The sequence below is a fragment of the Sorex fumeus genome, unplaced genomic scaffold (assembly GCF_029834395.1).
Source record: "Sorex fumeus unplaced genomic scaffold, SorFum_2.1 ptg000122l, whole genome shotgun sequence".
In the NCBI taxonomy this organism is placed as follows: Eukaryota; Metazoa; Chordata; class Mammalia; order Eulipotyphla; family Soricidae; genus Sorex; species Sorex fumeus.
This window is the reverse complement of record NW_026606179.1, coordinates 32165816-32190113: the sequence shown is the minus strand read 5'-3', so window position 1 is coordinate 32190113 and position 24298 is coordinate 32165816. Positions and strand designations below refer to the sequence as shown.

Sequence of the window (24298 nt, the reverse complement as noted above, 5' to 3'; positions counted from 1 at the left end):
TCTGGTCCCCCACCTCTTTCTTTGTCAAATAAAGGAACCACTGAAGGGATTATTAAGAAATTTGGCAGCTACAACCGTTACTTGAAATTGGTACTACTGGACATGAAACTAAAAATTCTGATTTGGACCGATCTTATAGCTAACACATCCATTTTTCAAAATTACACACATAATAAACAAGAAGAGCCAACCAACTAGTTATATATAAAGTATTTATTTTTATGCACATATTTACCTACAAAATTTACAGAAAATAAAACAATGCAGATATATAGAGTACCCTCTTAAGACTTCTTAGGAGCAGAGGGTTTTATTGCTGCCATTTAAAGAATAAAATTTTATACATGTGAAAGCCAAAATGAACACATTTCAGTTAAACGGTTACTTGCCCAATTAAAATTTGTTTTGAAATTACTGAATTTTCAGTTTTTGTTCATTGAAATTTAAAAGACGGCGTGTGAAATAATTCAAACCCTTTCAAAATCTTCTAATAAACAGGTAAAAGGCACCTCCAGTTCTTTAAAATATTTACAGCAATCCCAATAGTTTGATTTTAAGGGCCATTATCGTACACGTGGCTAATACGCATACACAGTATGTCGTTAACACTCTCGGAGCAGTGAGAACTGTAGCCTGGTGTGTGGCACCGCTCCACGATACCAGAGATGGAGGAGGGGGCCCACTCCTGCGTGACACTCACTTTTGCCCGTCTACCACAGCGTTAAGATCCAACGGTCTAAAACAAGGGCTATCAAACCCCCAGACAATATGCCGTTTTTAACTAAGCCTGTATACTCAGAAGCCTTTGGAGTATCCTTAAAATAATTTTAAAAAGTACAGAAAGTATGTTGAGCATGGAAACAAACGAACTGAATAACACCACAACAGTGGCTGACATGACTATGTGGTGTAACAAAAATCATGTCTCTAAACCTATGCAATTTCTTTCAGCATAAAGGAAATGAGTTTTTCCTCCGTCGACGCCCCATCTGGTGTCTTTCCTTTGTTAAGAGAAAAAGCGGAGCGTGAGATGAAGGCACAGCTCTGCACAAGAGCTGGTTGGAAAGGGCTGTGGAGATGCAAGATGTTCCTGAAATACTGGTGCAGGAGAACACAGTCCGCATAACATCTTCCTCTTTACCATTGGCATTGATTGGTTATTTACAGTAGTTTGCAAAAATACATTATAAAAACTGGATGAGGTTCTGTGTCTAAGTTTAACTTAGTAACATACATACATACTTCATCTGCAAAGATCTTTGCAGGATCCGAAGTATTAAAGTGACACTAATACTGAAACACAGATAATCAAAGGTACCAAAGCACTGACAATGCGAGTCGTCATCAAGAGAATCTGGGTAAATATTGCACACTTCTTGTCAATTGTTACTGTGACCTTCATATGTCCAACTGTGAAAGGAATCCTTTATGGCTTTTTGCGGTATAACTTAATTTGAAGAAAGGCTATTTTAGGTCCCACAATAACCAGTGCAGATTGTCATTGAACATGAGGCCTAGGTTTCAAAATTAGTTTTCCTGTCTGTGGGAAAAAAAGAAACAAACAAGAAACAGTTTTTCAATGTACACTTCTAAGAGATGCCATATCTCTGAACTTGAAAGGCATTCACAAGGTATCAGAACCCCACTGGACCCCCGGTCAAATTTAAGCAATTAACAGCTATGTTTTTTTTTTCTTCAAAGTTTTCCTCTTCTGTTCTGTACCACACCGAGTGGTGCTTGGGGATCCTCACAGCAGTGGCTCAAGGGAGCCACGCAGAATTGGGATCAAACCCAGGGTTCCAGCAAGCAGAGCACGTGCTCCAGCCCTTGGAGCTATACCCCCACACTCAGGTTTAGGTTTTTGGGGATTTTTTTTTTTTTTGGCTTTTTGGGTCATACCCAGCGATGCTTAGGGGTTACTTCTGGTTCTGCACTCAGGAATTACTCTGGGAGATGCTCAGGACACCGTATGAAATGCCGGACTGAGTGCAAAGCATGTCCTACCCACTGTACTATCGCTCTGACCAGTTTTGGGTCCACACCTGGCGGTGCTCTGGGATCACTCCTGGCAGGGCTTGGGAAACTAAACAGGGTGCCGGGAATCAAACCTGAGTCAGCGGCATGCAAGGCAAGCATCCTATGTGCCGTGCTATTATCACTTTGGCCCTCAATCCTCTATTTTAAAATTCAAAATGCTTAGCCTTCATTATCTTCCACTGACCCAGCTCGCTGTCTTCCTGCCCTTACATCTTTTTCTCTTTATTCTAATTTCCTAATGGCTAATAATGTTTTTATTTTTTTTTAATGGGGCTGGTGTTGCATCATAGTACAGTGGGTAGGGCATGTTGCCTTGCATGCAGCTGACCCAGATTCAATTCCCAGCATCCCATATGGTGCTCCGAGCCCTGCCAGGAGTAGCCCCAAACAAAAACAAAACAAAAAACACAATATGTAAGTAGCACTGCACTGTCCCCCATTGTTCATCGATTAGCTCGAGCGGGCCCAGTAACATCTCCATTATGAGACTTGTTACTGAGTTTGGCATATCGAACACGTCGCGGGTAGCTTGCCAGGCTTTGCTGTGTGGGCGGGATACTCCCGGTAGCTTGCCAGGCTCTCCGAGAGGGACAGAGGAAACGAACCCGGGTCAGCCGCGTGTAAAGCAAACGCCCTACCCGCTGTGCTATCATTCCAGCCTGGCCCAGTAATATATTTTAAAATATGGGGTCAGCGTAATAGTATAGCAAGTAGGTTTGTACTTTGCACTCAGTTAACCTGGGTTTGATCCCTGGCATCCCATACGGGCTTCAGAGTTGCCAGGAATGATTCCCAAGTGTAGAGTCAGGAGAACTCTTGAGCATTGCCATGTGTAGCCCCAAATCAAAACCACCACCAAACAAACATAAACAAAACATGACACACACACAAACAATTAAAGGTAGGGGACCAGAGCTAGTACAGTAAGGCTTTAGCCTTGCACTTGGCCAACCCAGATTCAATCCCTGGCATACCATATGGTTCCCTGACCCTGCCAGGAGTGATTCCTGAGCACTGGCAGGCATGGCCTGAAACACACACACACACACACACACACACACACACACACACACACACACACACGCGCGCACACACACACACACGATCCCTGACCCTGCCAAGAGTGATCCCTGCGCACTGGCAGGCATGGTCTAACACACACACACACCCACACCCACACACCAGCCCCTCCCCGCCAAGAAAAAAAATCTTAGAACTGGGGCTATTAGTTAGTTATCTTTCTATTCTTTTTTTCTTTAATTTTTGGCAGAGGGGGGAAGCTGGGTCAAACCCAGTGATGCTCGGGTTCCAGCTGACTCTGCAGTCAATAATTACTACCAATAGGGCAAGGAGGACCATATATGCAATACCGGGGATCAAACCCAGGTAGGCTGCATACAAGGCAAATGCTCTAGGCACTGTACTATCACTCTGGCCCCTTAAAAGTCTTTTATTCAAGCCAAACCTCACGGTTCTTTTATGTGTATCTACATTTTCCTAATCAGAAAAATACTTACATCATCACAAGACATATTGTACTCTGCTAATACAGTTCGACATCGAGCGGCTATACTGAATACACGTGGTCAAAGGAAAACCAATCATTTCAAAACTAAGCATCTCGCAAAGCTACACCCCCAAGAACGCACTGTAACTTAGTCCAGAGAACGGGACTCATCTGCAGGAAAGGATACATTGACGGTGCGACTACTCTCTTGTGTATTCCAGCAAAGAACAGGCCGATGAGAGTGATACAGCTGATGGTGAAGAACGGGTGGTTCCATAACGAGGTGAAGAAGGACACCTGTACAGAGTTTGAAATAGGAAACTGTGATCATTTTAAACAGTACTGATCCCTCCACTACTCACGCACACAGAAACAAAATGTTTAACTCAACCTATGAAAATCGGAATACTTCAAATAGCTTACATTTCCTATGCTGTGATATTTTAGAAAAAGCATGCTATGTAAGCAAGACAATTTAGCAATTCTTCCCGCCATTTCAAATACTTAAGCCATTACAAATCCATTCCTACCATCCAAAATCTATCAAAACTACCCACTCAGCTCTTCCTATTGTGATACAAATTCCTTGACAGCAAGGATGCTGACCCGTGTCACTCTTCTCCCAACATCAAAAACAGCACCTGGAGGACTGGAGGGATAGCACAGGGATTATGGCACTTGCCGTGCAACTGGCTGACCCAGGCTCAACGCCCAGCACCATAGACAGTCCTGAGAACTGCCAGGAGCAGCTCTGGGAATGGCTCCCCCAAAGCAAGCAATAGTACTGAGACACCGGTGGAGGGTCGTCGGCACGTTGGTAGTGCTGGGGTAATTGAATACATTACTATCATAAAAGCTAACATCATGTAGCCTTTTTTTTTTGCTTTGAGTCACACCTGGCGATGCACAGGGGTTACTCCTGGTTCTGCACTCAGGAATTACTCCTAGCAGTACTCAGGGGACCAAATGGGATGCTGGGAATCGAACCCAGGTCGGCTGCGTGCAAGGCAAATGCCCTACCCCCTGTGCTATTGCTCCAGCCCCCTCATGTAGGCTTTTACAAAAACATTCTTTATTGTTTTTAGGCTACATTCGGAAGTGCTCAGGGGACCACATTGGGGCAGTGAGAATTAAACCCAGATGGCCACATGCAAGGCAAGTGTCTTAATCCCTAGACTAAAATACTTAATCTGTTAAAAAATAGGGCTGGAGCAATAGCACAGCAGGTAGGGCATTTGCCTTGCACACAGCCCACCTGGGTTCGATTCCCAGCATCCTATATGGTCCCCTAAGCACCGCCGGGGGTAATTCCTGAGTGCAGAGCCAGGAGTAAACCCTGTGCATTGCCAGGCGTAACCCAAAAAGCAAAACAACAACAACAACAACAACAAAATAAATCAAGTAAAAAAAAAAAAAGAGGATAAAATCGCATTTGGAAAATATAGGTGATTAATAAATACTGTAAAGGGCCAAGGATGAGTTCAGTGGTTAAATGAAAGTTTTTCAAATAGGAGGTCCTGGGTTGATATCTGGAACTCTCATCCCGCGATACTCACTAAACAGAGTCAAGCACGACTAACTTTGTCTCTTTCCTTTCTCTTTCCTCCCCCCGACCCTCTATTTTTTGGGTCACACTTGGCAATGATCAGATGTTAATCTGGGCTCTACACTTAGGATTCACTCTTGGGGGGCTCGGGGAACCATATGGAATCAGGAATCATAATCAAACCTTGCTTGGATGCTCGCAGGGCAAGCGCCTTCCCTGCTGTATGGTGGCTCTAGCCCCTAATTTAGTTTTAAAGCTGAAAAGTTTCTTCAGGTCTGGAGTACTTAGGCTGCGCTTGCAGGAGCCCTGGTTCAATTTCCATGGTTCAATTTCCTGGCTCTGTATGTTTAACTGAGCACCGTGGAGGAAGATTGCCTTCAAGCTTGCGGACTCCACAGGTGGCGTTGCTTGACATGGTCCGCACACTTAGCACACCAAGTGCTCTGGGGCCAGGTCTTAACGAGATTCGTGGGCATCACCACCCTTTTCCCCAGGGCTGCACCCAGCTGCACTCAGAGATGCCCCCAAGCGCCGCCGTCATCCGTCTACTTCCAGCCTGCAAGTCTCCCGTTGGCTTCTTCCCAGCTAGCCACCGGCTTTGCCGTTTGTAACTTCTGCTATAGATACAAACGCTATTTAAAACTCTTGTCAGATCTGAGGTTATTAAATACTGAAATATAAAGAGCCAACCCTTAGGCTAATAGTTATACTCTCATCTAATTTAGAAAATTTTATTAACTACAGAGTTTTGGGTCTATTTCAAATTACATTTAATTCTGTGTTTTATTAAGATCTCAACTAGCTGAAATCAGCTTATATTTTTCCCCCAATTAGAAGTCGGATTCGTCTCCCAAGACAGACCTTTTTCAATCTTCTGTCGGCCTCCTTCACTCTTCCCCTAAAGAGGAGTACCAAGTGCAGCCTTAAGATCTGATTTTTATAAATGAACACACAGGAGACATTTTTATCTACCATAAAAAAATCCTCTATTAACACAGAACTCCACCACCAACCTCCCCTGCTTCCGATCTTTTTATATCTGCACTCCAGCAGATAAAGCTAGGGAGACGGCAAGCTAAATAAACTGCGCTAACTGAATTACTGTTTACAATGGTAACGAAAGCCTCGCTACTAGGTTTTCTTCTGCTCTGTAAGCTGAAGATTATAGCCAACTGAAGCAGTCTAACTTACTCTCAGCCGTTTTGTCTTTTGCGGCCACACCAAGAGGTGCTCAGAGGTTACCGGTGGCAGTGCTGAGAGGCGGGAGGACCGTATGCAGGGCCAGAGAGTGCCCTGGGCTCGGCCGCACGCACGGCAAGAGGCTTAACCCCTGGACGTCTCTCCAACCTGCTAACTGCAGCCTAAGAGTGAAGAGTGAGGGTTCCTTTCGTGGTTTGGGGGCCACCCCTGGAGGCGCTCTGAGCTCGAGTGTGGCAGTACCCAGTGCTGCCTGCATTCACAGTATGCGCTCTAGCTGGCTGAGCTAGCTCTCTGCCTCCTGAGTGGGGTTTTTAAGATCTGTGAAAATCCACATCACTCTACCTAAAGAAAGATGCACTGGAGGGAAAAATCTTCATCAAAAAAATTGGAGATTTTTGCTTCTCTAGTATAAACGTCTGTGTTTGGGGGCTAGAGCGATAGTACAGTGGGTGAGGTGCTTGCTTGCAAGCAGCCAATCTGTTTTCTTTTCTTTTCTTTTTGGGTCACACCCGGTGATGCACAGGGGTTACTCCTGACTCTGCACTAAGGAGTTACTCCTGATGTTGCTCAGGGGACCATATGGGATGCTGGGAATCGAACCCGGGTCAGCCGCATGCAAGGCAAACACCCTACCTGCTGTGCTATCTCTCCAGACCCAACAAGGAGCCAATCTAGATTCAATCCTTGGCACTCTAATTGGTGCCCTGAGCACAGTGAGGAGTAATTTCTGAGTGCAGTGCCAGGAGTAACCCTGAGCATTGCTGGGTACTGCATCCGCCTCCCCACACCACCTGAATCTGAGGACTGGAGAGAAAACTCGATGGGCAGGAGAGCCCAGGTTTAATCCCCCGCATCGCATGGTTCCTTGACCACCACTGGCAGCAACCAAGACACGCCAAGCCAGAGGTGAGCCTTGGCCCCACCACAAACACTGAGTTTGGAAATAAGACATAAAGTGGGGACACTGGTGGTGGGAAACGTACAGGGCTGAAGGGACGGGTGTGGAACATTTGTATGACTGAAACTCAATCATGAACAACTTTGTAACTGTATTTCAGGGTGATTAAATTAAAAAAATTAAGAAAAAGTTTGGTAGAGACAGTTTGGAAACATGCTACCAGCTTTCATCAGACAGTGATTAGAAACTAGGAAATACTATGGGGTGGGGGAGGGGGACAACTCAGAGAGATCCTAGAGGGTGGGGAGTTTGCCTTGCACGCAGCTGACCTGGGTCTGACCTTCCAGCACCACCTACGGTCCCCTGAGCCCCTCCAGGAGGGATACTGGAGCGCAGAGCCAGGACTAAGCCCTGAAGACTGTGGGGTATGGTCCCCAAACAAAAACCAAGGGAAAAAAATATACAGGCGGCTGGGGAGCCAATGTGGGGATTATCCCGGGATCAGGGCCACTCCCCACACAAGCCCCACGGGGCTGGATTCCCAGCAGGACATGGTGCTGGGAGAGGGGCACGCGTGCCGCTTCTTGGCCCTCGGTACTAAGCTGCAAGCCCGCCCTCTAAACACTGCATGGGCACTTCCCCCCACAAAAATTATTATGTTATAAACTTGCTGTTGTATTTGGTATCGGGATGTTCTTGGACAGCACCTAATGGGAGATCTGTGCTTTCTGTATTAAACCCCAGGCAAAAAATGTTTTAGAGATTGCACACAGAAGCAAAAGCTTTGCTAGCTCTAGGGACCATACACGTTTTCTTTACAGGCAACAAATACCACAAAACTGACAGCACTGTTACGGCTTAGGAAGTTCAGAGACTAATTTACAACTGTGCTACCTCACCTGGCCTACATATCAGTGACCCGATTTCCTTCTGAATCTTGACCTTTGTCTAGTTTGTTTTCAAGTTCTGACATTTTAATTTTGCCGTTTTATAGAAGTTTCCTACAAGGTTTTCTGATAAGGGATGGGGTTTTGGTTTCTTTTTGGGCCACACTGGCAATGCTCCGGAAGTACACCTGGCTCGCGGGACTATTTGGGATGCTAAGGAATGAACCCAGGTCAGCCAAGGGCAAGGCAAATGCACTACCGGCTGTACTACTGCTCCGGCCCCAATGAGGAAAGGTGTTAATAGAGAAAATCAACAGAAGAAAATGTCATTTGTCAATGCTTTTAATAGGGGCCATATCCGACCATGCTGTCATGTGATGTTAGGGATTTAACTCAGGGCATCTACCACTTGACCTAACTCCCCAGTGAACTGTTATTCTAGGGACTGGAGAGACAGTACAGTGGGTAAGATGCTTGTTCCGCAGGCGGCAGACCTGGGGTTTGATCCCCAGAGCACTATATATAGTCCCCCAAGCATGGCCAGGAATAATTCCTGAGTGGAGAGCCAGCAGTAACCCCTGAGCATTCTTGAGCATTGCTGGATCTGACCCAAAACCAAAACCAAAATAGACCAAAAAAAAGAAAAAAAAGACTTAATTCATAACAAAGTTTTTTTTTAGTCAAGTTATTAACATATTAACATACTAATTAATGATGGTAAACTATAACAGGTTCTGGGGCATACCCAGTGGTGCTCAGGGCTTACTCTGGCTGTGCTCAGGAATCATTCCCAGAGAGGCTCGAACTGAACCTGGGCTGAAGGCCTACCAAGGCAAGTGCCTTGACCTCTGTATTATTCCTCTGGCCCTGTTATAAGTTGTATCTTAGTAAAGTGATTATTCCTACTGGTAAAAAGTAACATTTGAATAATATAAAGAACAAGCATGATGTATCTCATGTAATTCATTAAAGATTTTAAATAAAAACTCTACCTTTTGTGTCTCGGGATCTATTAGCCAGTTCCAGGCACCAGTAGCTGTACAGACAGATACCACTATGAGAAGCACTGATAAAAGACAAACATAAAATTAGCAAAGAAACAAGCTCAGTATTCAATATTACTACCACCGGCCCTAATAAATGAGTCTCTATTAAACGAAAAACGTACCTGACTCAGGACTGAAGGAACTTATGCACATAACCTTGAGGAATTCCCTTAAACACCTGCAAACCTCATTAACTGAGGCCAATCTGTTCCTCTTATTACTTCAGTTAGAACATATGTAAATTACTGAAATTAAAAGTATCAAGAACATGGGGCTAAAAAGATAGTGCAGCGGGTAGGGAGACTGCTTTGCACATGGTCAACCCAGATTCAATCCGCGGCATCCAATATAGTCCCCCAATTCCTGGGTAAGAGCCAGGAGTAACTCCTGAGCACCACTGGGTATGCCTCCTCCCACCACAAGAAGTAGCAAAATAGATGGTAAAAACTTTCATACAACATTGTTATGTAACTTTCACCCTGCTTTGCACTGTTTTTTTGCAGCTCTATTTGAAAACAACCTGCCCCCCCAATCTCTCATCATTTTCCAACATAAACAAACCAAACAAAGACTTCTTTATGAAAGTAGCGATTCCTCGCAGCTAAATGCCTGCTATTAAACAAAGACCAGTGTTAGGAACTTTGGAGCACAACCATCAGCATTAGGTTTTCTTTAAGGACTTAAAGGAAGGTCAGACAGACATCAGCAGTGGTGGATCTTAGAAAGGTTTCTTTCTTGGGCTGGAGAGCTAGTGCAAGAGGCAACGAACCTGGCTAGCATGAATGCGGCTGACTCTGGTTCAATCCCCAAAGACCCCTGGGGAATGACCCCAGAGCATAGAGCTAGAAGTAGTCTCTGAACATCACTAGTGTGGCTGAAAAGTAACTCCCCAAAAATGATTATAAAAATGTTGTTAAGGTTTTTGCTCAGGGGCCAGAGAGAGCTCAACGGGCCACACTCGCAGTTTGCAGGCAGAGGGCTGCGACATATCCCGCGCACCCCATGGTTCTCCAGCATCAATGGGTGTGATCCGACACCAAAACATGGGGCCAGAATGATAGTACAGTGGGGAGGGTGCCTGCCAGGCTTGCAGCGAACCCAGCTCAATTCTCAGCACCCTATTTGGTCCCCGAGCACCACCAAGAGTGAGCCTGGATTAGAGAGCCAGGAGTACACCATGAACACCGCTGCATGTGGCCCAAAAACCAAAACAAGAAACAAAAAAAAAGCAAAAACCAAAACCAAGGCCCCACCTCCCAACAGTTTCCCTACTAAGTTGGCATTATTTTATTTATTTATTTTTGCTTTTTGGGTCACACCCATTGATGCACAGGGATTACTCCTGGCTCTGCACTCAGGAATTACTCCTGGCGGTGCTTGGGGGACCTTATGGGATGCTGGGGATTGAACCTGGGTTGGCTGCGTGCAAGGCAAATACCCTACCCACTGCACTGTCACTCCGGCCTGGCATTATTTTAGAAATTCTAAACACCATAAATAAAATAAATAAGAAGTGTGAGTGGGGTGTACACATAATGCTATAGCACCCAGTTTATTTTAAAGCCACACATGGCAGTGCTCAGAGGACCACGCGATGCTTGGGAGACTATGCAAAGTCAAGGATCAAAGCATCTCTTTAAATTACCTTTCCAACACCCTCTTTTTGTTTGAGGGTAACACCTAGCTGTGCTTAGGGCATACTCCTGGCAGGAAGTCTGGGGTTGATATGGGATGTCAGGGATCAACTCCAGTCACCCGCACATACGACAAATGCCTCCCAGCTGCACTATCTCTCCAGCCCAATTATTTTTTATATAAAACACAAGCAAAATCAAATTGATCAAACAGGACTACATAAATATATTATGATTGTTACATTAGCCAGTTATATTGTTTACATGGGAGTGCTAAGACCTTGAACTGCAGAAAATGTCTATTCAGTACATTTTATTTTGTAAAGTAGGACATCCTATATAGTTTAAAAGATGAGGGGCCGAATGATAGTACAGTGGGTTGGGCACTTGTCTTGCATGCTGCAGACCCAGGTTCCATCCCCAGCACTCCACAAGGTCCCCCAAGTCCACCAGGAGTTCCCTGAGCACAGAGACAGGAGTGAGCCCTGAGGACTATAATTATGGCTCAAAATCAGAAACAAAAAAACACAAAAAACAAACAAATAAGGAGGTAAAAGGACTGGACAGAGAGTAAAGTGGATAAAGTGAGTGCTTGCTTGAACAGCTGACCCTATTCAATTCCTGGTACCACATGCAGTCCTCCAAGTGCTGCCAGGACTAAGCTCTGAGCACCACCGGGTGTGGCCCAAACACCAAAATGAAATAAAGTAAAGTAAAAAGAGACGGGACAGTTCAACTGGCTAAAGCACGCAAGAGGCCCAGATTGGATCTCTGATACTTGACTCTGCCCTGGACACTGCCGTGCTAGGAACAACATTGCTCGGTATGGCCCAAAACAAATGCAGGAGACTGTCAAGCAGCATTAAAACCAAGCTTGACCGCATGTGGTGTGCGGTAGGCAAGGAGCTTACCTCTTGGACCATTTCTCCAGCAGTGGTGATTCGTAAGTAAACCAGAGAATCTGGGAAAACCATTACTGAGGAATCCCCAGCAAACAAAAACCCAAACCTCACAACACATGACCCCTGATTTGATCCTTGACACTGTCAAGATTTTCACAAGATTAAAATCTTACAAACCAATCTAATAAAAATGATACAAACCAAAAAAAAAATCTTATTTTGTTTTTTGGTCACACCTGGCGATGCTCAGGGACCATATGCGGTGCTGGAAATGTATCCCAGTTTGAATTCATGCTCAACCTGGGGTATGATATTGTTTAGACCCAATACAAAAAATATTAATTAAAAAACTGACCACATCCGGCCGTGCTCTGGGCTTACTCCTGGCTTTGTACTCCAGGACCACTCCCCGTCTGCTCAGGGGACGAGATGAGGTGCCAAGGATCCAACTCGGCTGGCTGCACGCAAGGCAAGCACCTCATCCGCTGTACTCTATCTCCAGAGCTTTTTTTTAAATAATTATTTATCTTTACTTTTTTTGGGGGGTGACACACGGTGATGCTCAGGAATTACTCCTGGTGGTGCTGGGGGGAGACCATACTGGATGCTAGGGATCGAACCCGTGTCGGCTGCATGCAAGGCAAATACCCCCCCGCTGTACAATCGATCCAGCCCCTGTACTCTCTCTCAAGCTCTAATACAAAACAATAATAAAAATAATAAGATCTGACATAGAAAAGGCCTCTAACTTAAGAAACGGAATTATTCTTTGAAAGAACATCCTGGATGTGTGCTACTGCACTTCCTTCTTGAAGAACTAAATTCCACTAGTGACAGCCCAAAAAATTTAAACTGGAGCCAGATAACATAGATAGTACTGCGGGTGAGGCCTTGCACATAGCAGAGTTTAATCCCGTGCATCCCATCCAGCCCCCCCAGCCCCGATAGGAGTGACTACTAAAAGTGCAGAGCACTGCAAGGTATGGCCCAAAAACCAAAACTGAAAAAAGAAACTGAAACTGGGGGCTGGGGTCAGAAAGACAGGACAGTGGGTAAGGGGCTTGCCTGGCATGTGGTCAGGTCAAGTCTGATCCCAACACCCAGTAGAGTGTTTCCAAGGCCCCCAGGAGTGACCTCTGAGCACAGAGCCTGAAGTAAGCCTTAAACACTGCCAGGCTTGGCTCAAAAAAAAAAAAAAAAAAAAACAAAACCAGAAAGAAAGTGAATCTGGTTGAAAGAGAGATGAAAGGAAAACGTTCTGATGTCGTCCCTCCAGTATTTGTCTGTATTTTCACAAGAGTAGTTAACCAGCTATTTCAAATCATCGTATTTTAAAATAAACAGCAGTAATGAAATTTATCATCTAGTTCAGGCCCCAAGAAACACAATCATGCTGTTAAAAATCAATGAACGTTAATTTCATAATTTGCAAATATACAATAAAAATTATTTCTGGGATCGAAGTGATAGTACAGTGGGTAGAGCATTTCCCTTGCACGCGGTCAACCCAGATGCAATCCCCACCATCCCATATGGTCCCCCAAGCAACACCAGGAGTAATTTCTGAGTGCTGAGCTTTGGAGGAACCCAAAAAGAAAAAAAAAATTTTTTTTCCTTGGGGCTGCATAGATGTGAGGGGTGGGTAAGGCTTTTGCTTACATACCGGGCCAGTAGTAAGCTTTGAGTACAGCTAGTGTGGCCCCCCAATAATAAAAACTACTTCCAACAATTTTATACAAATTTTAAGATGGCGAAACAGCATACTGAAATTTTCATTACGTGTGCTTTTAAAACTTCAAGTCTAGGGGCTGGAAAGACAATTTAGTGGATAGGGCTTACAGACAGCCAACCTGAGTTTGATCCCCGGCATCTCGTATGGTCCCCTGAGCTCTGTCAGGAGTAATTTGTGAGTGTGAGCCAGATATTGCCCCATAACAGAAACAAACAAACAAAGTTTTCCAGGGCTAGATAAAGTACAGTGGGCAAGGCGCTTGCTTTGCACACGTTCAACCCAGGTTCAATCACTAGCACTCCATATGATCTCAAGCCCCACCACGAATTATCATCCCCAAGCACAGAGCCAGGAATAAGCCCTAAGCACTGCCAGGTTTGGCTGCAAAACAAAACAAATCAAGTTTGTGATATTAAAACAAACAAAAGCCTAAAATTCAACCAAAAGACAGTTTGTTTTCCTAGGGTACTCACTTTTCTTAAAAATTTCTTCAAGTACCGGGGCTGGAGAGATAGCACAGGGGGTAGGGCGTTTGCCTTGCACGCAGCCGACCCGGGTTCGATTCCCAGCATCCCATATGGTCCCCTGAGCACCGCCAGGAGTAACTCCTGAGTACAGAGCCAGAAGTAACCCCTGTGCATCGCCAGGTGTGACCCAAAAAAGCAAAAAAAAAAAAAAAAAAAAAAAAATTTCTTCAAGTACCAAGGATTTGGCTCAGCTGTAGGGCACACAGCTCATATATGAGGCTCTGGGTTCGATGCCCGACACCAAAAAAATGTTTTGATTTTTTTTTTCTTCTAACTTTGGTGTTATGAAAGTATTTTTATAAAGCAGTTTGGTGTGCTTGTTTCAAAGCACATCTGGTAGTGTCGGGATTTACTTCTGGCTCTCCATCCGGAGATCACTCCTCATGGGGTTGGGGGAGACTGTTATATGGTGCCAGGGACAGAACCCAGGGTGGCATCAGGTTGGCATCAGGGAAGGCAAGTGCCCTGCCTGCTGCACTCTCTCCGGCTTACAAAGTCAACCAAAGAGTTGAAAAGGAAGACTTCACTGCTAAACACAGCAATCATTTGTTAGATGAGAAAACTTTTTGATTTCTGGGCCCCACGCTGCCCTGCCCTAAGCTTGGTAAGTGGCCCCTGGTGGCATTTGGGGGACACTATGTTGGGACTGGAACCCTGTCTGGCTGCATAGAAGGGAAATGCCTTATCCCTGTACTTTCTTAGGCAGCCACACTTGTTTACCTGAAAGTAAATCAATTCTCTTTTTCGTCAAGACAAGCAAACAAAAAAATATTCAGAAACTTACTTCTCCAACGTCCAGTGGCAGGTTGTAAACAATGAATATATTCAGTAAGTCTCCTCTCGAAAGCCTTAAGATCTAGGTAAAAAGATTTCGTGATTTTATCAGTCTCTCTTACAAGTACAGAGCTATGAAGATGAAACCCTCGCTACTGCAGTTCAGGTCTTACCAACTTACGTGGACTGCACTGTTTACTTCTTTGCAGTGAGGGCGTTAACATATTTAAGAACACTGGATTTGTTTTCCGGCCACACCCAGCCAGTGCTCAGGAATTACTCCTGGTGAGCTGAGGGGCAGCGGCAGAGGGTGGTGAGGGTGGTGAGGGTGGTGAGGGTGGTGGTGGTGGTGTGTGTGTGTGTATTCCTGGTGAGCTGAAGGGTGGCAGCAGAGAGATGTCTTTTTTGTTTCTGTTTTCCGGCCACACCCAGCAGTGCTAAGAAATTACTCCTGGCGAGCTGGGGGCGGCAGCAGGTGTGTGTAGGTGTGTGTGTGTATGTGTGCAGTGCTCAGGAATCACTCCTGGTGAGCTGGGGGCAGCAGAGGGTGTGTGTGTGTTCTTGTACTCATATGGGGGTCTCAGCAGTGCTCAGGAATTACTCCTGGTGGGGGGGGGGGGCGGCAGGTGTGTGTATGTGTGTGCAGTGCTTAGGAATTACTCCTGGTGAACTGGGGGGAGGCAGCAGGGGTGTGTAGGGGTGTGTGTGTGTGTGTGCATGCAGTGCTCAGGAACTACTCCTGGTAAGCTGGGGGGCGGTGGCAAGTAGGGGCGTGTGTGTGCGCGCTCATGCACGCATATTGGAGTCCCAGCAGTGCTCAGTGTTTCTGTTTTCCGGCCACACCCAGCAGAGCTAAGAAATTACTCCTGGCGAGCTGGGGGCGGCAGCAGGTGTGTGTAGGTGTGTGTGTGTATGTGTGCAGTGCTCAGGAATCACTCCTGGTGAGCTGGGGGGCAAAAGCAGGTGTGTGCGTGCGTGTGTGTGTGTATACACGCGTACGGGAACCCCGAGATCTAACCCAGGTCTGGCACATGCAAGATAGTGCAAGGCAAGCACTATCGCTCCGCCCTCTCTCCCCCCCAGCTTATGAAGCTGATAAGTGGGTGAGCGTGGCAAGAGGCACAACGGGGAAGCACAGGGGCTTGCACGCGCGAGGCGTAGGCTCGATCCCGGGCACCGCAGTTAGCTGCTGCAGTAGCAGCAGCAGCAGCAGCAGCAGCAGCAGCAGCAGCAGCAGCAACAACAAACCCTTGCATCGAAAACGCCAGGGTGGGAAATCTGCAGCGATTTCTCAGCCGGCGCCGCCAGCTCACCCGGATTCCCACCCCCCAAAAAAGAAAAAAAAAAAACCAACCCAACCCTCCAGCTTCCCTTCTGCCGGAGCCGAGAGTTCCACCAACCCACCCACCCACCCACCCACCCACCCAGGAACGGGACGTCCCGCCCGGCGATCCCGCGCGCTCCAGCGGAATCCCAGAGCCCGCGCGCGGCCCGTCCTGCTCGGGGGCGCGCGCGGGGGTGGGGAGGGAGGCCCCTCGGGTGGACACTCGTCCCCACTCGCGCTCGACGGGACCTTTCCGAGGGGCAGGCGACAGGCAGCCCCCGCCCCGGCAGGCGCCAGGAACCCGGGCCCGGAGAGCGGCGGGGAAATACGGGAAACAAGGACCGGGCGGCCCCCTCCCCCTCCCCCCAGGAACGCCGCTGACCCCGTCGGAAACGCCGCAGAGCCCCCACCCCCACCTCCCTCGGCCCCCTCGCCCCGCGCTACCTTCCGCCTGCTCCAGCGAGTTCATGTCGGGCGGCCGCTCCGCTCAGCGCCGCATCTCAGCCCCGCGGCCCCGCGCCCGGCCCGCAGCGCCGCCGACTCCCACTCGCCCCGCTCCCCTCCGCCCCTCCGCGGCGCACCGCCCCTCGCCTAGGTCGCCCACGCCCATTGGCTAGCTCGGGGTGACCACACCACTAAGGACGTTTCCTATTGGCTAAGCCCGGCCCTGGCCGCGGGGGCTCGGTGTCGGACGGTCAGCCGGAGGGGCCAAGAATCGCCGGCGGCCGGCCGGACGCTGGCGGAACGTTGGCGCCGCCGCTCGGCCCGGGGAGGAACTGCAACAACCCCCTCTCCCCGCCTCCCCAGCCACCCACCCCCCGCAGCACGTTGGTGCCTTCTTTGCTAGTAGTTTCCGGCTGGTTCCTCTTGGGAGTCTTCAAATATTGATTGAGCGGCCAACTATCTCCCGGCAAGGCTCGGGATGCAAACGGGGAGACACGGAAATCATCGAGCCGGCCCTCCTGGTAGGATGCAAGGGGAGATAAGGTATGTGCAGAACGGACCCCAACTCAAAAAGGACGGATTTCTCTAAAGAAGGGATCTCTTTCCTAGATACCTAACCCCTCGTGTAAGTATGTATGTCTTTGAACTTTTTTTCTCCGTCACCCTGCTCATCCAAATCCTAAAGGAGGCAAAGTATAAGCCCCGATACCTAGATCTTCTATTTTTCTACCAGGAAAAAAAAAATCTGAAAGGCATCATCTACATTGATTTTGGATTTAAATGTTTCCTTGCTCATCACCTGTTCAACAGCTCTTTAGTGCATGATGTGCTAAGCGCTTTCTTAGAGATAAGTTCAAAGGAGATCGAGATTATTCCTCCTGATGGAAGAGTTACAACAGGTGATACACAAGTAAATAAAGTTTTCTATATATAAGCGCTAGCCAGAGCTAGTGCTGGGGATGGTGGCGCTTTCTGGGCACTCAATTCAAATGAGAAGCCCAAGAGAGGTCAGAAGAAACTTGTCAAGCAATGAGGCTAAGGAAGTTCCAAGCAGTATGGAGTATCAGCATTTTGTGTATTTAATTCATTCATCAGTCTTGATGAATTAACCTCCTCTCCTCATTCCTTCATTTTGTTGGTTACTTTACCTCCCCCCCCCCACCCATCACCCCTGCCCCCACCCAGGTTTGCTCAAGGCTTGCTCTTGGCTCTGGACTCAGGCATCACTCCTGCTGTGCTCAGGGGACCATGTGGGGTGCTAGGATCAAACCCACACTGACGCTGTGCAAGACAAAGGCTATACCCACTGTACTACTGCTCTGGTCCTGGTTACTTTACTTTAACACTTCAAAGTTTAGGGACAAGAGACAAAACCCTTTTTTTCCCTTGGTAAATTTTGTTTGTATGGTGATGTAAGAAGCATTACTAGCACATCCCACCCAGAAAATTGGGCCATACCTTTTGCTTTCATAATTTTATTTCCCTCTTTGAGACTATATATTTTGAACTGTGAGTCAAAACCAATGAGAGCTGTGAAGCTCATTGAATTAATTATGACTATTTTTTTTAATTTTTAAAATTTAAAATTTTTAATGTAGGAGTATTGTTATTTATTCAGCCACTGATTAGGCCGGACTTTTAATGAACTGAAATAAACAATTTAAAAAAATCAGTAAAGAGTGAATAGTCTCATGATCTCCCCCACCCCCCACCCCCCTTGAGGCTAGTGTGTGTTTGTGTGTGTGTGTGTGTATGTGTGTGTCTGTGTCTGTGTGTAGTAGCTGTGCTCTGATCCCAAGGCAAAGCATATTCCAGCTAATAAAGAAAAAAGTTTGAAACTTACCCAGCTAGGTATTAAAAGGCCTTGAAGGAGGAAAGTGAGTAGTTGCCTAGTTCTTGCGATTATTATCCTAGCTTGGGTTTAATCCGTAAGTCAAACTCTCCCTTTTGACTTCTTGTTCAGTGTTGCATTTCTCCATCTCCAAATCTTATTCATCACTTCTCCCTTTGGTACCCAGCAGAGCTGAGAGAATGGTTATTGAACATCTGTTACATGACAGGCTCTCCTGGGCACGATCCTGGGGAGGTGAGGAGCGAGACAGACTGATGAATAGCACGTTGCAAAGCATTGTGATAAGTGGGAGTTTTGCTAACTTGCCTTCAAAGGAGACAGTTCTGTTAACTGCCGAGCTTTTGTGTGCCTGGTGGGGTGTGCACGTTTCTAGCAAGAGCTTAGGACAGCAGAGAGAAGACCAAGGATTACCTCCTGGGGTTCTTCCTCTCCACTATTCATTTTCGCCTGTGCACCAATAAATGTTGAACATGTCTTTCTCTGAAAAGGTACTCTTTGTGGCACTACCTTTGGCATCTCCAAGTATGGATTGTGGGAGTTCGTGGTTAGTGTGTGAAGAGAAATAGGGTCTCTTAGTCCCTTTGGACACTTGATTTTGGTTTTGGCGTCACACCTTGTAGTGCTCAGGATTTATTTCTGGCTCTGCACTCAGGTGGGGCTCCTGGCTAGCTCCGGGGGACCCTATCAAATGCTGGAAATCGAATCTGGGTCGGCCGTGTGCAAGGCAAACACCATTCAGACGCCTGCAACCCCAGCACTGTGCTGAGGACATGCCAAAGGGAATAGATTTTTAGAAACATCACAACCAGAGAGATGCCTGAAGCCAGTGCTGAGTGCATGCTTTGCATGAGTGAGACTGAGTTCAATTCTAGTACCACAGAGTGTTCCATATCCCCAGCACTGCAGGTGTGACCCTCTCCTCCCCCAAACAAAACAAGATTTATAAAACCATCTTGTTACTAGGTCTTGACTGATGGAAACAAATCAGGGGTTAGTCTACAGGTTCTGGGCTGTGGTATAGGAGTCAGTGCTGAGATCTGTAAGAGGCTCTTATGCCCTTTGTCCAGGGGGGTTAGTGAAAGATAAAAGTCAGCAAGATCCTATAAATAAGCTAAATCTTATCTGTGTAGGAGCTGGAGCGATAATGCAGGTAGGGCACTTGCCTTGCATGTGACTGATCCAGGTTCAATCTCCAACATCCCATATGGTCCTCTAAGCACCACCAGGAGTGATTCCTGAGTGCAGGGCCAGGAGTAACCCCTGAGTATCACCGGGTGTGACCCAAAAAGCCAAAAACATAAATAAAATAAAGTTTATCTGGTTTGGGACCTACACCTGGCAGTATTGGGGGCTACTCCAGGCTCTGTCTCCTGGCAGTACTCAAGGAACCCTGCTGTCGTAGGATAAACCCAGCTCTCTTCCATGCAAAACTTGTGCCTGGCCCATTGAGCTATCTCTGTGGCCTGCTAGCTTATCTGTTACTAAAGCTCTTCACCTCTTACCAGTAGTCCTAGGCTTTATTTCTTCTTTCCTCTGACGGCAACAGGTGAGCCAAAGGCTGTCATCAAACCCATTTCAGAGACGAGTGTACAGAGGAGTCGCTGAGTTGATTGGCCTCGATCCCTCTAGCCATTTTTATTTCTCTGTTCTTCCTTTCTTTCTATTTATAATACTTCTAAATCTATGTTTATCTACTTTTTCTCTCATGGCACAAGCAAAACAAAAATGATGAGATGGGGCTAGAGTGATAATACAGTGGGTAGGGCATTTGCCTTGTACCTGGGTTCAATCCCTGAAACTCCATGTGGTCCCCTAAGCTCACCAGGAGTGATTCCTGAGCTAAGAGAAAGGGATAAGCTCTGAGCACTGCCGGGTTAACCCCCTTCCAAAACACACACACACACACACACCCCAAAAAACTGGTGGGAGAGAAAATGCAAGGTTGAAGTCCTCGTCATTCATGTGACTGATCCTGGTTCAATCCTTACCACTACATGTATAGTTCCCTGAGCACATAGCCCTGAGCATCTATCCCCTGAGTGCTTCCAGATGTGACCCAAACTCCCCTCTACCAACTTAACAGTACCTGTTAATATAAATGGAAAAAATCATCATATGTTAGAAACTTGAATCTAGCAATATATAAAAAGGATTATACAACATGATATATAATTTATCTCAGTAAAGCAAAATTGGGTTAGCATCAAAAAGTGATGGGACTGTACACGGTACAATGTTGGGGGCAGGCAGAATGTTTGCCTTGTACACCGCTGACACGGGTTCAACTGCCAGTATGGTCCCCCTATCCCTGCCAGGAGTGATCCCTGAGCAGAGGGCCAGGAGAAAGCCCTGAGCACCATGGGTGTGGCCCCTAAAAAAACAAAATTAAATTAATATAAGATATCATATCAGTAGAACAAAGAACAAACCACATGATTTGTAGAGAAACTGGAGTACTCATACGTTGCTGGTGGAAATGTAGGACAAGAATGTGGCCCCTTTGGAAGACAGTTGGCAGGTCCTCAAAAAGGTAAATATTCAGTTAATATATTATGACCATGAAATTCTACTCCTATGTGCCTATACACCCAAGGGAACTGAGACATATGTTCATCAAGATCTGGTACTCAAATGTACATAGCATCATTATTCTTAAAAGCCAGAGCGGAAGCAACACAAGTGTCTGTCGCCTCATGAATAAATAAACAAAATGTATTTCTATGTGGCGGAATTTTACAGAAAGGAAGTATTAATCAATGCCACACAATGAAAGAACTTAGCTCAGAGAAATAGTGCTGCAGGTAAGGCACTTGCCTTGTATGAGGCCAACCTGGCTTCCATCCCTGGTCCCACGTACCACATACGGTCTTCCAGGCACCTCCTGTAGTGATTCTTGAGTACTGCTAGGTGTGGCCCAAAATCAAGCCACACCAACAAAACCAAAAATTCAAAACCCAAAACCCAGGGCTGTGTACAGTAGGTAGAGTATTTGCCTTGCATGCAGCTGACCCAGTTTCCGTCCCTGGTACCACACGTGGTTCCCGAAGAACCACCAGGAGTGATTCCGGAGCACAGAGCCAGGAGTAAGCCCTGAGTACCACTGGATGTGGTCCAAATACCCGTTCCAAAAAAAAAGGAAATAAAAATAATGAAAGAGCCAGAGAGAAAGCTCAAAGGACAAGTGCATGCTTGAGTATGGAATCTTGGATTCGATCAAATAATCCCCAGTTGTAAAGTAGACGGCAACTAATCTCAACAAAATATATATATATGTATATTAGCACACAAGGCTCAACCTGTAACAACATGTTAGTAATCTCTTATGCTAGGGCTTAATGGCTCCAAGGTGAGGTACAACAATCTTCATACACTTTTCTCTAAGGAAACCTTTTTGGATCATTTTTAGCAGATTACTCAACAATCAATACACAATAAATTATTTAGGATCTGCCTTTGGGGCAGGCTTGGGTGGTGGTGGTAAATTTCAAAATAATGGTGTTGGTAAGGTGTAATGGTGGTCGATTGGTGTTGGAATATTGAATGTAATAAATTATTGTGAACAACCTTATAAAAAAACTTTAAAAAATGTGTATATATAACCCAAATGATCCCCAGAGCACCAGCAGGAGAACCCCTCAATTATAGTCAGGAATAGCTATTGTGTTCTTTGTTATGTTTTGGGTTTACTTTTTTTTTTTTGTTTGTTTGGGGGGCCACACTTGGCAATGCTCAGCAGTTACTTCTGGCTCAGCACTCAGGAATCACTCCTGGCATTGTTCAGGACTGGAAAACAGGTCAGCCATGTACACAGCAACTGCCCTACACACTGTATTGCTGCTCTACCCCTTGGTTTGGTTTTGTGGACACGCCTGGTGGTACTTAGGACTTACTCTTGGCTCTATGCACAGGGAGCCCTCTTGGAAGGTTGCAAGGGATACGGGGTGCTGGGGATAGATCCTGGGTCAGCAGTGTGAAAGGCAAGTGCCCTACCAGCTGCTGTAAGGTATCTCTAGCCACGGGCAGTTCATGAGCACCACCAGGTGTGGCCTACATAACTCTCCCCCCAAAAAAGGTTGACAAAGAGGGCCAGAGGGATAGCTCAAAGGCTGGAGCTTCAAGTTCGATCACCAGTGCCACGGGGTCCTTCCGACACCTGCAGGAGTGATCCTAGAGCATTGCATTGAGAATAGCCCCCAAGCACTGCCAAGGGCGGTCAATAAAATAAAAAATCATTTAAAAAAAAAAGTGTCCAAAGCAATTGAATGGAGAACCAGTAGAGAGAAACAGATGACCAACTGGGCACAACCGTGCTCCCTACCTTTAGCTTCAGGGAAATGCAAGTCCAAACCACAAATATGGGGGACCAGGGTGATAGTACAGTGGGTAGGGCGCTTGGCATGCAGGTTTGGTTCTCAGCATCCCACATTGTCCCTTGAGTTCCACCAGGGGTGATCCCTGTGCAGAGCCAAGAATCAGCCCTGAGGGGCTGGAGCAATAGCATAGCGGGTAGGGTGTTTGCCTTGCACTCGAACCTGACCCAGGTTCAATTTCCAGCATCCCATATGGTCCCCTGAGCACCGCCAGGAGTGATTCCTGAGTGCAAAACCAGGAGTAACCCCTGAGCATCGCTGGGTGTGACCCAAGAAGGAAAAAAAAAAGAATCAGCCCTGAGTACTTGAGTACTGCTGGGTGTGGTCCCCAAAACAAATAGACCAAAAAAAAAAATAAATCCCACAAATGTGTTAAAAACCAAACAGCCCATAAATATGCTGTCACTTCTACTGGGATGGTTGGAATCATAAAAAAAAAAAAAACAGAGTAACAATTATTGTCAAGGATCCATAGACGTGTTGGAACACTATGACTGGAACACAATCCTGAACAACTTTGTAATGGTCTATCTCACAGTGATTCAATTAAAAAAAAATCCATAGCAATTGGAATCCTTGCTCACTGCTTGTGGGAACTGGACCTGGGTTCGATCCCCAACAAGTTGGGCAGTAACTGCCTGAACACATAGCCAGAAATAGACTGAGCTCTGCTGGGAGTGGTCCCCCCAACCAAACAAAAAGTTTATTGTCTGGTCAATAAAATAGATCCTCCTCAATACTGTGGAAATTTCCTCTTTTGCAAAAAGATTTTTTTTTGGGGGGGGGTGGTGTGGGATGAGATTTGAGGCCACACTCTGGAGTATTTTGAGGGCTACTCCCAGTTTAATAATCCAACCCGGGTCTCCTACATGCAAAGTATATGCTTCAGCCCCTTGAATTCTCTCTCTGGCCCCAGACAAAAGATTTACTTGGTTGTAACCCGCTCACCTCGTGTCTTTCTAGAAAATTGATGAGCTAGGGTCTGGTGCAGTAGGTAGGGCATTTACCTAGCTTGTGGCCGACCCAAGTTCGATCCCTGGCATCCCATAATGAGGTAGGGTGGAGGGTAGCTGTCTGAATACTGTCAGGAGTAAGCCCTGAGCATCACTAGATGTGGCACAAAAACAATTGATGAGATAAGCCTTTACTAAAACATATCAAAATAAAAACAAAATTTTCCTGGTCCTTCCCTTAATCAACTAGGGAAATGGGTCATTTAAATGCATCTTTGCTAATAATGAAAAAAAAAAGCATTTTTTGTACGACACATCTTAGATGTGTTTCCATTGAAAGCCAGCAGGCCAGTGTGAAAGATAGTTCAGAGGGCAGGAGGGTGGGAGGCCAGGTTCAATCCTTGGCAAAGGTAATCCTTCCTTACTATCAGTCAAACCTGATAGCAGAATCTCATTTTCATCAGAACCTTTACTTCCAAAAAAAAAATAAAAAACCCCATACCTTCTTTTTAAATGCAAATGTTCAAGATAAAGAACTTTTTTTCTCGTGCTGGCTTCGGCAGCACAAATACTAAAACTGGAACGATACAGAGAAGATTAGCATGGCCCCTGCGCAAGGATGACACGCAAATTTGTGAAGCGTTCCATGTTTTTGTGGGTATTTG

At 46.3% G+C, this 24298-nt stretch overlaps 1 protein-coding gene, 1 long non-coding RNA gene and 1 other non-coding gene across 3 annotated transcripts in view; 2 read left to right on the top strand and 1 right to left on the bottom strand.

Moving 5' to 3' along the window:
* Positions 1–195: 195 nt before the first annotated feature.
* CNEP1R1 (CTD nuclear envelope phosphatase 1 regulatory subunit 1) lies at positions 196–16589 on the bottom strand. Its single transcript, XM_056137123.1, has 6 exons — positions 16459–16589; positions 14701–14772; positions 9068–9141; positions 3732–3841; positions 3555–3609; positions 196–1540 (listed from the first exon to the last, which is right to left on the bottom strand). The coding sequence occupies exons 1-6, from the start codon at positions 16481–16483 to the stop codon at positions 1499–1501; spliced, it is 378 nt and encodes a 125-aa protein (XP_055993098.1). The 5' UTR covers positions 16484–16589; the 3' UTR covers positions 196–1498.
* Positions 16590–16945: 356 nt separating this feature from the next.
* LOC130044397 (uncharacterized) overlaps positions 16946–24298 on the top strand; it is a 49157-nt gene continuing 41804 nt past the window's right edge. The window contains exon 1 of the long non-coding RNA XR_008795391.1: positions 16946–17001. This is a non-coding gene — a long non-coding RNA (uncharacterized LOC130044397). The remainder of the gene's footprint in view (positions 17002–24298) is intronic.
* Positions 24181–24287, top strand: LOC130044635 (U6 spliceosomal RNA). The gene has a single exon (XR_008795470.1). It is a non-coding gene; the product is annotated as a U6 spliceosomal RNA (small nuclear RNA).